At 40.1% G+C, this 18,070-nt stretch overlaps 1 protein-coding gene and 1 long non-coding RNA gene across 2 annotated transcripts; both read right to left on the reverse strand.

The window, feature by feature from the left end:
* Window positions 1-2,006: 2,006 nt before the first annotated feature.
* LOC133026728 (uncharacterized) lies at window positions 2,007-4,777 on the reverse strand. The gene is made up of 3 exons (XR_009683221.1): window positions 4,521-4,777; window positions 3,289-3,431; window positions 2,007-2,923 (listed from the first exon to the last, which is right to left on the reverse strand). It is a non-coding gene; the product is annotated as an uncharacterized LOC133026728 (long non-coding RNA).
* A 6,655-nt stretch (window positions 4,778-11,432) lies between these two features.
* LOC133027281 (zinc finger C2HC domain-containing protein 1A-like) lies at window positions 11,433-17,230 on the reverse strand. The gene is made up of 9 exons (XM_061094310.1): window positions 17,215-17,230; window positions 16,933-17,000; window positions 15,745-15,861; window positions 14,833-14,959; window positions 13,933-14,075; window positions 13,150-13,255; window positions 12,473-12,548; window positions 12,154-12,258; window positions 11,433-11,568 (listed from the first exon to the last, which is right to left on the reverse strand). Exons 1-9 carry the CDS (start codon window positions 17,228-17,230, stop codon window positions 11,433-11,435), a joined length of 894 nt encoding a protein of 297 aa, XP_060950293.1.
* Between the last annotated feature and the right edge of the window lie 840 nt (window positions 17,231-18,070).

Here is an 18,070-nt window from a genome sequence, read left to right on the forward strand (position 1 = left end):
CTCAAAGTGACGGTTCCATCTCATGTGTGATTCAACCCCAACTGAATACAGGCCCATCAAAAGAAAAGGTCACATTTAAAGTGAGTCCACTCAACTATGGTTTTCATTTCGGCCATTAAGATGGTTCCGGATGTGGGAGCGATGTGCTCGAGCTCATCAGTGTTCAAGGACCTGGGTGGTTTGGTCTGAGATGCCCAGAGAGCAAAGTGTGGGCGGAAAATGTAAATAGGGAAAGTAACTCCTACATGATCTGTTTTAATAATTTCAGAGAGTCAGAAGTCAGGACGGTAATGTTGGAGAGACGAGGCAGAGGCGGATTTAGGAAGTTCGAGCAAATTCATAACAACTGAGGAATTTAAGAAAAGCCACCACGTTATATAGGGTTAAGTCAACCACATGGGGTAAAATGCCTGAGCATATAGAGGTGAGCAAGAGGCTGAGAAGGTTAGAAGCTCTCATGCATCATCCAAAAGAAGTCTATGTGGAGAGAGGAGATGGCTTCAGATTCAAACAAAGGTTGAACATGGATTTTGACAATCTACAACCAAACATCTAAACTCAAGAAGCTTTTGGCAGAAGGCTGGTGGCATTGGGCCTTGTTTAGGGATATTCAACCATTGCAATCTCCTCACAGATCAGCGATATTAAGAGGGTTCTCTAGTCTAAACTGTCGTTGCTGTGGGCGCCAAGAAATGATCTGGTTTAGCTACATGTTGCAACTTCTCTGAGTATGGATAATGTTTGTACTGAAGAAGACTGTATTGTTGTCAGTAATAAAGAAAAATCTACATTGCTACATTTTCTGATGTAATTATCATCCAATTCCACTCACTTTACTCATGTCAGCCCCAGCTGAGGTTTCTAAGTCTGTTGGTTTTAGATCTATAATCTTTATTATCTATTGCCACAGTAAACTCTATTGCTGGACAGTGGCCAGCAATCATGAGTTTAACATTTTACTCATAGTTAATTTAAAATCATGATCTAGGTGTGTTCCAATTCCAATAATTTACAGCATCAGGATTTTACAGTTCTGCTTCCATACACAACTGTCCATGTTTGTTCACTTTAATCTTCCATCATCCTGTATTTGCAATACTACTACAAACAAATGGGTATTTGAAAGGTAAATTCTAAAATCGTTATCACATGGCAAACGAATCAGGTTTATAATCGGTGGAGGCTGATAAAAATACTTAGTGAGTCCAAGCAAGGGTGTGAGTGCACATGCGTGTCTGACGAGTAACCACTAGATGGAGCCAATTAGCTGAGACATGACTTGACCCAAATCATTGTATAAAACAAAACCATCCGGTTTCAAGGCTATGCACAATAAGTTTTTTCTCTTTTAATACAAATGAATGTTTTTGACAAATATACATATATATTTAAACTGCAAGAAAAGCTAGTTTGTGAAAGTGTAGGTGATGTTTAAACCTTTTTCAATTTCCCTATTTTCTTCATTATAAAAGAGCTTTTCTAATACTGTAATGTAGTATCATTCCAGCCAATGCCACACTTCCAGTGGATGTATGATATTACCGATTGAATAAAACTCTTGCAATTGTCACCCAAAAAACCATTGTCAAAAACCCACCCATTAACAAAATGTGTTGCAACACAGTTAACAGGAAATGTAGTTTAAACTCGAGATTATTAAGCAAGAATCAGTTCCAAGATGTCACGCCCTCATGTCTCTAAGTTTCTGTGAAAAGTTTCATTCAGTGTGTGGGCTTGTGTCCAACACAAATTTTGACAGCAAAAGCAAAACTGAACATGTTTCTAACACAGACCATCCATTGTGTTTGTTTGTGCTGCATTAACTAAATACTGAAAAGTATCATGTGTAACCAGTCACATCCAGTTGCATTTGGGAATGTTATTGTCAGGTATCAAATAAACAATGTTCTAACTAACATAATAATGAGGCTTCATTATTCATCAAATCATGAGATGTATGTTATGAATGGCTTGCTGGTTAAGAAAAGGGCGGGACACAGCCACAATTGGCGATAATGAACTTTTCTTTATTAAAGACAATAGTAACAATAGATGCAATGAGATTGTTACAGTCAGTCAATGTCTTCAGGTTCAGACCGTTTGGATTAACAGAATGAATTCGATATGGTTGGTGGTCATCTTAAAATAAATATGCAATAACTACACATAAAGGCCGATCGGATCATTATAAGGTAACAGGTGTAAGTTTCATATTGTAATGAAGTGAAGCCAAACCAGTCACTGCCTTCCCTGATTTATGGTGGTCAGCAAGTTATAGTAAGTGCAGTATATGTGCTCTGCAGAAAATGAGGTAAAACTATAAGACAAAGCACTGGTGTGATCATTTTAGTCCTTTGAAGCCCACCACAGGACAACACAACACACAGAGCTGTCCAACTCACCAAAGAAATCTGTTTTCTGAAAATATGAAAGGCACATGATCTGTTTGGAATGTGATCCGGCCTATTCATTTGCAAAGGAGTCTTTTTTCATTACTGAAATCCTCCAACCCCCCCTCAAACAATTCCCTCCCAGCATTTTGAAAGATCCTTTATCATCATCAGCTCCTTCAGCAACACAACAAGATCCTATTACCCGATATAATATTGGCGGAAATTTAACTTTTATATAAGTGTATCACATTCACATTTTTCAGAATTAACAGGATTATTATCTCAGAATTCTTCAAGATATTAATCCATTTAAATCCGAAAAACATGGCAGATGTTATCAGTGCACCTCACAAATAGTTTATAAGTGAATCAGAGCATACTGTAGGAGAAAGGAAAGGGATCTTGCTGTAAATCATATGTTTGATTGCTTTCATGTTTAACCTGGTCACGTTCCAAGTCCCACGATGCAAAGCTTCCCTTCGACGCTGTCATAATCTGATGAATGTCTTCAATTACTGCAGATTCCAAGACTGTAACACAAACACACACACACACACACACACACACACACACACACACACACACAAACAATTTAATAATTATTTTATTTATGTGCACAGCCAGCAGCAGATGATACTCTGATTTCAGCTCTGTACACAATTCATTATTTAATCAATATTATAATTTTTTTAATTTACAAATGAGTATTTAGTAAGGTTTCTATGTCTCATCTAACATTTATTAAAGATCACATGTAGCAGCACCTTCACCAAATACAGCAATAACCAAAGTCTACAGAAACAATCATTTTACCTCCTAATTTCCCAGTCATCTTTCTTTCTGTCAGATTGTGGAACGCATATCTTCCAAACTGTTCAACTTATTGGCCTCTCACCTGCAATGTCGTTTATGGCCCAGCGAAGTGCAGTGTTGAATTTGGTGTAATTTGGACATTGCACTCTGTAGCAGTCAGTGGGGGCGTGTCAGTGTGGTAACAGTCTGTATGTGGACCAACTCCAACACATCTTCTTCAACGACCTAAGATAAAGAACAGCAGAGGTGGACAAATCATTTGGATGATTCGATTATTTATTTGTATTTCTTCATATCGAACTGACGCGGACATTCACATGTGTCGCAGGTGCTGATCTCCCTCACGCTTTATATCAAGCAAAATTAGAGAGTTTTTGTTTTGAAAGGCTATAAACTTAGGTCTGAAGATGTTGTCACTTGCTTAATAAACCTTGGAATACAGCCGAAAATGTATGAAGAAAATAACAGCAGTAAATAATTCTAGCTTATATATGAGCAACACATAAACCATAATAAAGCAAACAATTCAATAAAAAACATTGACTGTAAGATCTCATTGCACATAAACCAGGTAGGATGAACGCAAAATCCTCTAACTTCACTCTGCACTGTAGACTATAAGAAGCTCTGCACGCAACTTTACACCGGGCACTGTGTAATTCCTGTATTCTGTATTTTATTTATACCTACATGCCAGAATTGTTTATACTCTTCCTTTTTCTTTTTGGTGTTTGGAACCACTATGCTCGTACACAATTGTGGTTGTCATTTCCAGGGGGGGGGGGGGATCGCCCAGGGCCCCACACCAACCTGGAGCTGCCACTGCTCAGACCTGTCCCAGGGAACCCGAGTGGCTGCAGACCTGTGCGTTAGACGCGTTTATTTGGGAGTAAGGTGAAACCTCGGCGTGGTGCAGGACGGAAGTAAAATCACATGCTGCGCTCGCATGTGTGTGCGCGTGTGTGTGTGTGTGTCTGTGTGTGTGTGGGAGAAGAGAGTAACGCAGGACGCCGGGGGAAAAAAGAGAGAATTCCCTGTAACTCAGCAGAGAATCGCTTGGAGTGGCAAGGACGCACGGGGACATGTGAGCAGTGGTTTCCAGCTGTGGCCAGCGGTGACTATGAGTGAAGAATGACCAATGGTGAGTAAAAACAGAAGAAGGGCAGCAGTCAAGTGGCCTGAAAGGTGGTGTCGCACTGGGTTAAAGAGACATAAAGCCCGCAAAGTCGAGGGCGAACCTGTGCCAAATGGGCAAAAGTGTCTAGCTGAGGTAAACAGTGTAGGGTGGAGTGAAAAGTGTGTTGGAGAACTTACCCGGAGCCGAGCACGCGTGCATCCGTCCCTCTGCCGTCTCCTCCGCACACTGACTGACTGGCTGGCTGCTGATCTACCGCAGGTTGGTTTAGTGGCTTTCACCAAACAAAGGGGGAATTCCGTGTGAATAATTCCCCCGGTGCCTCTCAGAAGGAAACTGAAATAGGAATCAGGATTTACGGGAATTGACTGGTGGTTTACAGAAACTGACAGGGGCGTAGTAATGATGATGATGATGATGATGATGATGATGATGAAGGGCAATTTGAAATTCCAGCGCAGGCAAACACATCCCCGAGACAGGTTGCATGTTTACATGAGACCAATATTGGAAGAGACATTAGTTGATTTGTGTATGTGTGTGTTTGATATACAGTCGGGTCCAAAAGTCATTGCGATTGACACACACACACACACACACACACACACACAAACACACACATCAATGCTACAATTGAAATCAGGTTCTACAAATAATGATATAATATAGTAATATCGAGTTAAGAGAATTTCCTCGACAAATGTTTTTTTAATGAACAGTTATAAACCCATCAAAGTGAATTACTAATTAAGTGGTTGTGTGTGAGTCCAACGTCCTCATGACACACATACAGTACAGCTAATCATTCATGCAAATACTACAGTACTGGTCCCATTCATATTCATTACGCTGTGTTATTGGAATATTTACGTACCTGAATATGAACAATGTGCAAAACTGTGTGTGTGGGTATTCAGATTTGTCGGCACAGGTCAGTGCCCTCCAGAATTTCTTGACACATTTATACGTTTACAAATCTGACTATCCATTCACACCAGCGCTATTATGGGTTGTGAGATGTGTAAACGTGTAAAAGCAGAATAAAAAAACTCCCATTCAAGCCAACACTATAACAGAATAACTGCTTCAGCAATGGAGGGAGAGACGTAGACGGCCTTGAGATGTTTTCTCTCTGCAGGACACAAGCAAGGCTGTTTTATAATGAATATCTGCAGAGTTATGTATCTTAAATGAAAGATGTCTTTGATTAGATGGATGACCTCTCTCTCTCTCTCTCTCTCTCTCTCTCTCTCTCTCTCTCTCTCTCAGCCTCTTCTTTGCATCAGTCTTCTTGCTCTTCTGCTTCTACCTCTGTCTCTGTCCTGTGACAGCGTAAGGCCTCCCAAAGAAGTTCGATCCAGTTACAGCGTCATCGTGAAAACTCATCTTGACAACACGGTAAGACGTCGATCCTGTTTACTTTCCCACAGGACACGTTTAATTCTAAATGTTCAGATCCTATGTGCCTATACGTATTCCTCTACTATCCCCTATAAGCACAGAATGTGATGATACCTGACATTGTACTTCTGCACAATACATCTAACGATTGCAAACAAGCTTTTCCCCTTTGCAAAGACAGGATGAGACAAGATGGCCCGCGTGATTTGAAAGCTATACTTAATATTTCCAAAACAATCTCCTGTGCAGTAAGATCGAAGTTATATTACTGTTATTGACCGTTGCTATGTTGTCATCCTTCAAAGAGAGGAAACATCAGAGACTTGCTGAACACGTCCTGCCCAGAATTAAAACAAAAGCTACGTAACTGCACAGCAAACCACACGGTGAGTGCTACTTTGTAGTTGTCGGCTCAAATTGTGATAGTACATTGCACTTGCGTTGATTTTTTAAAAGTATGTTATTCGTTTTGTATAATTAATTTGAGTCTCTAAAATATCAAAAATATTTCAGTGACCATGAAGACAAAGACCCTTCCCCTGCTTGACGTGTATCTACTGCAACACTACTCGGTTTCGGTCACATGTAGATGCCCACAGCTCCAGTCATAATGAAAGGGCGTTCCAAGCATGCATTACTGATCCCACATTCCATTCAATTCAAGTAGGTGGACATATTGTCCGTGAAGCATGCACAGACAACGTGGACAGTCAGCGTGGTCATACATTTTGGGTGGGGGACATGAATAAATGATGAAATTTATTTCGCAAGGCCCAGAGCAGACTGGTGGGTGTGGAAACTATGAATTATCCTTTATAACAGATGAGAGAAACTCTAAGGGCCACGTAGAAATGGGCAATTCCACCAAGATCCTTTTGGATAGATTTACAGAAAGCACCATCCCGGGCAACCACGCCTTCAAGCACAATGCCAAAAGTGATCGTCTGCATATGGGTTCCTGTTTTTGTGGTCACTGAGGGCATGCACTGTATGGTTTAAATGTATCAAAGCACTCACATACCTTTGTTCTGCAGATGGTTGTGAGCACCCTGCACTTCCTGACCTGCAAAATGAAGATTTTAGGGCTTTCCCACACAGATACACTGGCCAGAGTGGTGCTCAACTCAATAAATTGCCCTTGTCTTCAGAAATCGGTGAGTCAAGAGCCACAGGAATGAATTGGTTCAAATGGTCACACATACTTTCAGTTTCTCTGTGTGAGAGTCATTTTCTTGAAGTGACGAAGAAGCGGGAATGTTGGCAGGCTCTAACGTTTCCTTCTGCCTTTTCGCCGGTGACTCATTGACTGCTTTCAAAAGCCGCTCGGTTGTGGGAGTGAATCCAACCATGAGCCGAGGCAATTGTTAAACTTATTACATTTGTGCCAGAGACAAGCTCCAGATTAGACCTAGAAATACAATTAGTACTTGCCACCAAGAGTTGTAGTTGTCCCTCAGTAATGCCTTGAATTCAAATTTAAACACAGTTTATATTCATTCGTGTTTTTTGCAAAAAATGCCCATGGATAAACTGGGTCCGAATCAAATTTCAGGATTAAGGCTCATGCTTAAAGTCTGACTCACACAACAAAGCCAACAAGTGCCTATTTTGAGCCTTGGGCCTAACCAGACCCGTACAGGTTTCAAATATCGCTCACACTGTTATGGCTCCTGACAGGTTGTTTACTGATAAAAAATTGCCTGATATGAGCCTTTCATGGACATGTTGGTATCAGCACTGATGTGTTTGTGTGAATACATTGATTTTACAAAAGAAAAACCAATGCAGACAAGATGTGCATTTAGTTCATACATATGTTTTAAAGTTAGTAAAAAGTTTATTTTCTTAATTCAGGTTTTATATATTTGATTGTGTTTGCGTTTTCTTTTTATTTATAGTTATTTATTATAAAGTTTATGATTAAACTGTAAAATGGAAAGCAAAAATTATATTTTTTTTATCTTAAGGCTTGTCTATAAACATCTTGTCTATAAACATCTCCAAATTTTATGAATATTGGTGGATATATATCAGAATATCAGAAAGGTAGTGCACCACTAAAATGCACATAATAATTTAGCAATGTATGTAACTCATGTTCATCCATTCAAATGAATATCAGTTAAACAAATAAATTCACAATAACATTTTGTCTTTGTTCTTTGACTCTACCTGATTAGACTAAAGAGCCCAACAGGAGGGTGAGGACAGCGACGAGACGAAGGAGGAACGAGCACAACAAGAGCAAGGAGACTAAAAAACTTTGCAAAGCCAAGGCGATCCTGTCGGCCGTCACTGAATGCTACGAGATGCTCTCCTCGCAATTTACGGACACCTGAGACCAAGCTCAAGTTCTCTCCTGTGCAACACGGTCCTTCACTGGATTACACAAGAGGAAGCTCCCACTTCATTTAAGATACCCTCTCAAGCACTTGTTTATCTTAACTGACTCTTCAGATGTGTTTCCAAGTTCCACAGGAGCCAGCTGTGAAGCAAAGTGGAGAGCTCCAAGGTCATCCCACACACTGGACTATCACACTCCATAAACAGTGCACTATGATGCACACAACAAGGCAATTATTAGATTCCCAAAAATGTTTTGAAAGATTAAGTTAAAGATACAATGTGTTTTTCTTTTTTTTCCTTAAAGCACTTAAGATTGTAAAGAATATGCTACGAAGGCCGCCCAAGCGTGAACAGGGAACTTAAGGTGACCGAATACAGTTTTGCTTTCACTTTGGATTAAAGTGACATGCCCCGGCACATTTTTGGTTATCTGTGTTATCATAAGCCGCTCTGCTATTTTTGTGTGCGTGGAGGGAGTTGTTTAAGGCTGTGTCATTGATACTCTCCCCTCAGGAGCACATTGAACCACAGATAGTTCAGTTCAGTTCACAGGCCCGACTGTTCTGGAATAAATGTAAGAAGCTCTTTTTTTTATTGAGTAGGTGTTTTGATAAATGGTGCATACTTAATTCATGTACTGTAGTAGCCAAAATGCTCAACTGCCACATATTTCGTGTTACATTTATACATATATATTTCTTTGTGTGTCTAAATATATTTGCATAGAGCCTTTGTCAATATTTCCACTTCCTTTCAGGGATCATAAATAATGCATTATCATGTTGCTAATATCTAAGCTAAGGCGATGTGAAAATCACAAAGTTCTGTGGTAATTAGGCTTGTGTGGCCATGTTTCAGGGATGGCTGTAGCATAATAAAAGGTAAATGAATTTAGAAATTATTGTCAGTAATGGTCAAGTATCTGAGTAGACATATTGTGTATCAAGGAGTCTTGTAATCATAGTCCATGATCAGCTGCCACCACGATCAAGATCCATCACCACACTCAGATGCCACCAGAGTCAACCATCTATCGTCATGATCCACTGCCGCCATCAGGATCCACCATCAGCTGCCAACACTATCATGGTCCACCACCAACATCCACGATCAGATGCAAACCCGATACAGGATCCGCCGAACTATTAATTAAGGGCAGAATTTTCTTTATGTAATTTTGTAGGAATGGGATCTAAGATAAAAGTTGTGGGTTTAGATGATTTGATTATTGTGGTCATCTGATCAAGGGTGATCCGAGAGAAGCTGTGTAAATAATTGGTAGGATTCTCAGCTGTTTCTGAGATTTACGTGCTTGATGGTGTATTCGTGTCAAGTGAGGGAAGAAGAGGGTTGATTTTAGTTCTAATAGTTAGAATTTTATCATTAAAGAAGGTCATAAAGATATTGCTTTTCAGGGATGGAGGAATACTGGGTTCGGTAGAGCCGTGACTCTGTCAGCCCGGCTAGAGTGCTGAAGACAAACCTGGGGTTGTTTTTATTTTCTTCTATTAATGTGGATTAGTAGGCAGCTCTTGCTTTGTGGAGGGCCTTCTTAAATGCTTTAACACTATCTTTCCAGGTGATGTCAAGTCAAGTGTGTTGTTACAACAATGAGTGGGTTGATGTACACACTGACTGTGACCAATTGAGTCTTATACTGAAATGAACGCAACACTAAGGCTACCTTTTTTATTGTCAACATGAATATTAAAGTCACAGACAATAACAACTTTATCTGTTTTAAGGCTCGTTGAAAACTCTGGGAATTCCGTAAAAATGTCAGAATTAGCCCCAGGAGCATGGTAAACTACAGCAAATATGATTGGCTGTTGTGATTTCTTGGATGGGTGTGGACGCCTAAGACCAAGACTTTCAAGTGAGATGTAGCTTAGTTAAGTTAAAATAGCAGCAACTCCACCTCCTCTGATAGAGTCTCAGGAAGGTGTGTATTTAAAGGGCTGGTGTGAGTATTTTTTAGGCTGACATATTCTTCAGGGTGCAATTATCAAATTTCACTGAAAAACTGTGAAAATATGACATATCCAGGGGCTTTTACTTTGAAATTAAACATCAGAGGGGTCCTGATATTGTCAGAGTTAGACTTCGAGGTGGTGATCTATCATTCAGAAGTGAAATTCATACTTTTCTTCAGTATAAAGTTGAACTTATTATTCACAGAGTGGTAATGACAAACAATACATTTTTTTCTCAATCTCAATTTGCAGTCGTAATTGTTTTTCCTGACTTCGTAAAACTTTAGTCCGGTGAAACGCAGAGTCGCTAGAGCACCAGAGCGGGAGTATTTGTTTCACTTCCATCTAAGCCCCCCTAATATCTTACTGTTCTCTAAATCCGACTGAAGACCGACTAAAGACAGTTTTGAGGAAAAGAAAAACTGCAACAAACCCAGGTGCATTAAGATTTCATACAAATTCAAATAAAACCACTTTTTAATTCTGCAGAACATCAACAAAACAAATAAATAGCTCATTTCGTTGTATAAAATGAGAGGGGATAAAAAGAGACAGAGGAAATGCTACATCGGCCGAGAATATATTGGTCAAGGAGAGCTGACATGTTTTTCGGACTGGTCCCAGACAAACCAAGGCGATATCACAAATTTGAATAATGCCTTTAGAGAAACAAGCCATTTTCTCCAGTAGTCATATTGTACATCAATAGTAACATAGTGTTTGTGAGGAAGTGGAGGCCGATGGGGGATTTGTTTCAAATCACGGTTGCAGATACAGGGATACAATCACATCCACCTCTTATGATGTGGCCTGCACTTGTCCTCCACTTTCTTTTTCACATTTTACAACCCACCTCTCAGATTGTATATACACTCTCACTCCTCTACTTTCTCCTAAGGATGCATTGGCTTTAACTGCTGATACTGACTCAGTTTTGCAGAGTACTCGTAATTACTGTCCAGGTTGTGGGAACTCTAGGATCTCTATAAATTTAAGGTCTTGACCTTTTTATGATCTGGCTCTTAAAATTAAACTGAACTGAATAACTTTTATTATAATTCATTCCTCATTTTGCCATGGATTTTTTTTTTTTGTAACTTTGTAACCTTGTTTAGATAACTGCAATACAAGTTATCCATCACCTCTAGTTTCACATTATGAAGTGTATGAGTTGATGGGAACAGCCGCGTCATCGCGGGTGGGTGAAAAATAAAGAAAACACAGTGCTGCAGAGCTGTCTGCTGGGGAATTTACTGCTGTGAATCAGAACCCGAGGGTAAAAGCACAGGCGACAGTAATGGACGGACGTGCAGCTCATGAAACTCTCTGAAGCGATCTTGAGTACCGGTGTGTGTCCTTTCTTCCCTCTGCTCAAATACGCATCCTCTTCACGCCACAATCGCAGCAAAATGCGGCAGATTCGACAGGGTACTTGCTACTGCAAGAGAGACAGAACTTGCTCAGCTCTCGTTCGTCTTCATCTTCGTCGCAGTGGTTGGGATATTGCCTGAGAAAGACGACCAGACAGCAGAATTAGAATCTATGTACTGCAAGTCGTTATAAATTGAATTTTTTAGAGCTGCTGGTAACGGTTGTTAATGTTAAAGTAGGTATTTTACAATATTTATTATGACCAAATCTGATTAAATATAAATTAGATGGTAATAGAACATACAAAAAAAATAGAGCTTTAAATAATTTTCAGTGAATATGATCTACTGTGATCATAATATCTAGGCTTAATTGTATTACATGAGCAGTTTACCATTACTGTCGCCATGGAAATGGCCTGGAGAATTATGGCTTGGATTTATAGACTATAACTGCAGGCTGTAAAGATTCCTTTGGTTATTCTGTTCGAACATGCAATTATAAATATTTGTCCAAGCAAAAGAAACCTGAAAAACTAGATTAAAATTGAATATAACAATTGCAATTCTTAACACATCAACGTAAAGAGTATATATAACACAAGTTACTGACTGGAAGGAGATTAGACTGCCGAGCTGTACGCAACAAACAACCTTAACCACAAGAGGTCATTATAGATTAGTAGGATAGCATGGATGTTTTTCTTTCTGTCTTAATTTACCTGGATACATTGTTGTCTACTTTCTTCTTGTTGAGTCCTACTCCAGGGTGAGCGTTTCTCACGGAGCCGTGCGAAGAACTTGCTGCTCGTGTCTTTGTTCCCGCTCTAGCAGAAGAATAGGAATAAACAGCATAGACATACGATGTTACTAAATTTTATTGATGTTATTTTATAGTCACGATGCATTTTTTTTCTGAGCTACAGTTGTGCAAACAAATTCAGTTTTTATCATGAACATTTTGATATGAGTTGAGTGATCTAAACAAAATTTCCACAGGAAAGGAAAGACGTGTGTGTGTATATATAAATATACACTGACCCTGATGGAGGGCTTGTGATGTCAGAGGGGTTCGTCCTCACTAAACCTGCAGAGGAGACCTTACCAGCGGGGATTCCTACAGCGAGAGAGGAGGTGGAAGACAATAGTGAAAGAGCAACAGAGACATTATGAGTGTTGCTGTAGTCCATGTAATAGAGGTCTTTACACGTCCACCTGAACAATACATACAAGTCCCATTCTACTATTGCAGGCCAGGTGTGTTTATAATTATGTGTAATGACCAACCAGAGTCGGGTCGTGTCAGACAGCACTGATATAAGTGTGTGTGTGTGCACTTGTCGTGTCTGTCACCTATCACGTTGACAATAAATTACGTTAAATATATCTGAAATCACCAGTGAAATTAGCCAGGCTGCTATTTCAATCATCAAGTGAGGAATGACAGAAAACCTGGATATATTTTAGGAACTTTCTTGGAGGATGGATCAAATCATGGTCAGGCACAGGCCTGCCAAGGTTACATTAGGTAAGACACAAAATTTGTTTTTTTACACATTGTGTATTAAAGTCAACTTATCAAAGCAATCAGCTGTGAAATCGGTGCTGATCGGGTCTGTGTGTGTCCAGTGTTTCTCAGTTCTGCACGGGTCCGTGTCCCAGCTTTAAAATGATAGATCGGTTGGAGCACAAATTTCTGGACAGCAGTACTTTCTTACCAGTGGGCTGTCCAAGACCTGATCTCTGGGGTGAATGAGAAGAGGCTGAGGGGATGGGTGGTGTAGAAGGGGAGTTGGCCTTCTTTACAGGAGCTGGAGGCTTGTACTGAGGACAGAAAAAAAGTATGTTCACTATACAAAGCTTTAATGAGGTCACACTCCCTGAAGACCTGGAAATAATACACTTCACCAAACCTTCAGTTATGTAACTCATAAACTACTCAACTGATATCCATGAGCATGTTTAAAGGGGTTAGGTTTTTTTTCTACCTATTTTAACATGGTATATAGCGTAGGTACCTGCTCTCCCTGCACCCTTATAGCTAGGTTCTTTGTCTGGCTCTGCAGAAAGTTATATTGACATGTTTTCAACTGCTACAGAGGATGAAAATCTGAGAAAACAGACCAAATATAGATTCATTCCACAGCAGCACACTGCAGGTGACAGACAGCTCAATGACTATAGGGGCAACTCATGATAATGAGAAAAGCAGAGTACTTTACCTAAGTGGTTAGGATCCTGCTGTTTTTATAGGCTGCCAGTCATGCATCATGGCAGTTGCTAAGTGACACGGGCTTGTTTTGAATAAATAGTGCATTCATGTTGTGTCGGGAAAATCTGAAAAATTAGCTTCTAGACTGGGACAATTCACACAAATACCCCCACTCACGTATGAATAGACACAGACGGACAAGCTTAGGCGCATGTTCAGTATGTGTGCATGTGTGTGTGTGTGTTTGTTTGTGTGCACACACAATTGCCGCTGCTGCACCTGTGTTTACCTGTGTACGACCAGGAATCTTATTGACCTCTGCTAGTTTGCTCTTGTTGGGATCACGGGCAGCCTTCTCCGTGCAGAACTTGATGTGTCTGTCGGCTGCAGTTTTGTTAAAAGTCCGCTGACAGGAAGGGCACTGAATATAGTCTGAGGAAAGTGAAATGGAAATTGACTTAATAACTTTTTAGTTTATGCTTACAGCAGACATTTCAATCAAGGGTACAGCTCAATATAAACTGTCACTGCATGTGAGCCAATTGTCTATTCATGTCTTGCAGAAGTGGATCCTGAATTCTATAATGACCTTTGCTGTACTCTGTGGTGTGACTGTATTTATCCTGTGTTCTAAGAGTTCAGATGACTGACACAACGCCCAACCATACAAGATACTATTTCCTCTCCAACAACATTTAGGATGCAGCCTATAAGTCACACCTTTACAGACGATATATTCCAGACACATAACAATACATTCCCACCCCCTGGCTGCTTGTTTCTGGGACAGGAGGCAATCCACACAGAGACAAGCTTTTACAAATCAACCTACACAGACAACTTGTCTCAGAACCTGGTTTGTTGACCAATTTCCACCACAAATGGGAGGAAATACACCAGTGGCAGTGCCTACTGTAAATCATCCCGCTGTCTACATGCATTTTTTTTCAGTTGTAAGTTACAGGTACAATTCCCTCATTTCCAAGCAATATTTATAACTTTTACTTTTCTGTGTCCAGATCCGAATCATTATTTCCTGATTCATAAACAGTCTACAAAGGAATGTTGGGGCCCGGCTAACTATCTGTTTTGTTGTAATAATAATTATTATCACACTTGTAGTTCTTTACAGATGGGTAATTAAACCTTTTCAGCTTAATTCTCACCACAGAGCTACATTAGAGATTACCTGCTTCATGTGGAGGAGGGGGAGGTCGGGGTCCCCTGTGCTTCGAAGGCGTTTTCCAGGACTGGAGAGGAGCAGTGAAGTCCTCATGCTTAACGCGATAATTGGACGGCGTCTTGGGAATCTCTGCCTGGTGGGAGGCAACACAGAGATGATATTTACACAGCCGACCTGTCATTCTGAGCTCATGACTTGAAGTGAATGTGTTATCTTAAATAATGAGCTGACTGATGGTTGGATTTTTTCTTAAAGTAACACCATCGCTTCCTGACTTCCAACTTCCTTCTATAATGTTATGGTCATCGAATACATTAAATGTGTCTGTCTGACAAACATAAAGAAAAAAACAATTTACTTCTCAGGATCTTGACTATACGACAACTTTTGCGTATAATTTCACATCCTGAAAACTGAATGAACAGGCTTGTTATTTTGACTCCTTGTAGAGGACTTCAATACAATAAAAACAGAAGTAGGTGTTTAACCAGTCATGCCACAAAACTGAGCACTCTTATTCAAGAGCCTATGACACAGAGTTATAGAATTGAGGCAGCAAAGGTGAAATAAAGAAATAAATTAACCTTATAGGGAGTTGAAGAACGAAGTTAGGGAAGTGTTTTTTATTGTAATAATGACTACCACAAACTATTTCTAAAACCAGATATGGTGAGGCTCCTGATAAATTCTGTTGCTGCAATTCAAGTACCCAGAAAGAAAGGACGAATACAAAAAGGCAAATCAACCTACTTTCATATTAGCAGATGTAATTTGTAACTGCAATACAATCGAGACTAGTCTACATTTGAAAATAATCTGCCAACACACCTTGAAATTGATCTATTGACCTGTGAAATATTTTACATGTTTATGAGTCGCCAAACTTTTAGATTATTCCCATCTTAGGTGCAGCCTTACCTTTGGTTGTATAGGGTTGGGCAGTTGGATGTCTGTGCCCTCTGCTCTCTGCTTACTGGAGTCAAAAACCTTCCTCCTTTTGGTCGCTGACTTTTGGCAGATTTTAGCATGTTTCTCCTGTGTTGTTAAATCAAACACAACGTTTGAGTCAAATTTATGTGGTTAAGTATTGGTAAAAGCAAATTAAGTGGTGGGAAAAACATAAGTACGCCTCATCTTCATCTACTATATAATCACATTATAATAAGTCAATTATACGTGTTACTTTAATAGTGCATTGTGATCCCTTCATAGCTGAAGTAAATCAGAAATAGTCCAGAAGTCTCGGATAGAAGAATTAACGTGTGTGTGTGTGTGTGAGAGAGAGGTTTATCAAAACAAAATAAAGAGAACCCAAAAAACCCTGAAGTTCACATGCTCTTGACTGAGTCTAAATAGCAGGACCAGGCGTGACCAATAAAAGAGGGAGCAACAGCAGTCTTTAAAGGTGATACATATATAAACCTGGAATGCTGATGGGTCCTGGTGAGCACCATAACATTCTAGTGCTAGGAAAATGGTGACCAGCCTCATGTGCAAGTAGACCAGGTCAGCTATGATGGTCCTACGGCTAAACCAGTACCAAACCAGAACTAACCATCATAAACCATCATTATGTCCACGCTGATCAATGCTGGTTTATTTAGCAGAGGGAACATACCACTCTAAGGGGGTGATGTTGGAATAGTCCAAGTGGTGCCACCCTTTTTTTAAAAACTGTTTGCTCTGTTAGTACCACTTCATAGCTCCCCTGCTTTTAGACTTTTTAAGTAAAGACACACACATGTTTTATTACAACAGCAGGTACTTATCCGTGTTTCCAAACCATGTTCTCTAAAATGTGAGACATCTGCTTCTACAACTATTAGTTTCCCTGCATTGTGAATACTTTCATCTTCCTCACAAAGAGCTGTGCTGGGCCCTGCAGGCTGTTTGGGTTGTAGCCAAGGACTCAGTATTGTCCAAACACCTCACATCCTGTCAGCTGATGATCAAAATACTGTGACCACAGCAACCTCAGCACGACAACAGATCGGGCTTTGGGTCAAAGACAACATTATCTCGATTATATATTGTTAGTCTCGAAAAACCCGGCACTTCAGACACGATGACAGGGAGAGGATTGTTGTAGCTTTTGATTTCTTTTACCAGCACTTTACGGTTGAACGATCTCTTGCAGGTGATGCACTGAGCCAGATCCTGGGGGGCTCCATCGTCTGGAAGTAAATAAATTCACAAATAAATGACCGTTTGAAAGAAATGTGTCCAGCGATGAAATGATAATGTGCAGGAAAAACATCGAGTTTCTAATGACACAAGCAATATTTGATGAGTGATTCCACCAACAATGTCCAAAGGCTGAAATCAAACAGAGGTGGTCAGGTTGTAGCTATGGTAACAGATTCTTCAGCAACGTGTTTTTTCTCTCACATTCAAACTCCTCCATCATCAGTAAGGGCAGGCCCAGATCGTGGCAGATAGCTCGTAAGAAGCACTTCCAGTGTCAACAAAAACTGCCAAATATTTGTAAATTTGTTTGGAGACAGCTGCCTTTGATGCCACACTGGTCGGAGGTAGCTGCCTTTGATGCAACACTGTTCGGAGGTAGCTGCCTTTGATGCCACACTGTTCGGAGGTAGCTGCCTTTGATGCCACACTGTTTGGAGACAGCTGCCTTTGTTGTCACCGTTTGTAAACAGCTGTCAGGTTATGCATAGATGGATGTTGGGGCCTCCTGTGCAGATTCAACATTTATGTTATACACACAAATATTTGATCTGATCATTATATGCCATTAAAACATCTTCCTACCCCTCGCCAAAACTTCCAGTCTTCCTCTTTTTGTAGAGCTTTCGCAGCAGAGGTGTGTATTTGTCAAGAGAAACATAGAAAGAATGTGGCACATTTTGATTGGTGATCTTTTGGAATTCAATGTAGAGCTTCATGGAAAACAACAGCATAGGACATTACAAACTGACATATCTCAACAAATGATTGCTTAAAACCTGACATTTACGAATTAAAATACTAAATTTACACAAACAGTTACTATACAGGCATGGTAAAGATGATATTGTGGAATACTGGCCATGATAGTCTGTAATGTCTCAATAACTGTAAGTCCAGCAGAAAACTCTTTGCACAGACTCATACTGTAGAGTCTTGACCTTTACTTGCGTATGGAGCTGTGCTTTTATTCAAGGAAACACCAGGAATCCGCAGCCGTCACATGCATGAAATGTGGTCGGGATGATTCAATAAAAGTACAATAATAATTTGGGCTGAA

This window comes from Limanda limanda, chromosome 20, assembly GCF_963576545.1.
Source record: "Limanda limanda chromosome 20, fLimLim1.1, whole genome shotgun sequence".
NCBI classification, from domain to species: Eukaryota; Metazoa; Chordata; class Actinopteri; order Pleuronectiformes; family Pleuronectidae; genus Limanda; species Limanda limanda.

What these genes read in the sequence shown, in the direction of transcription:
- LOC133027281 (XM_061094310.1), bottom strand. An exon ending in CCCTCCTCCACATGAAGCAG is followed by an intron (nt 14,076 to 14,832) that starts GTAATCTCTAAT and finishes CACTTTCCTCAG; the next exon opens with ACTATATTCAGTGCCCTTCC. An exon ending in GTAGACAACAATGTATCCAG is followed by an intron (nt 11,569 to 12,153) that starts GTAAATTAAGAC and finishes CGTCTTTCTCAG; the next exon opens with GCAATATCCCAACCACTGCG.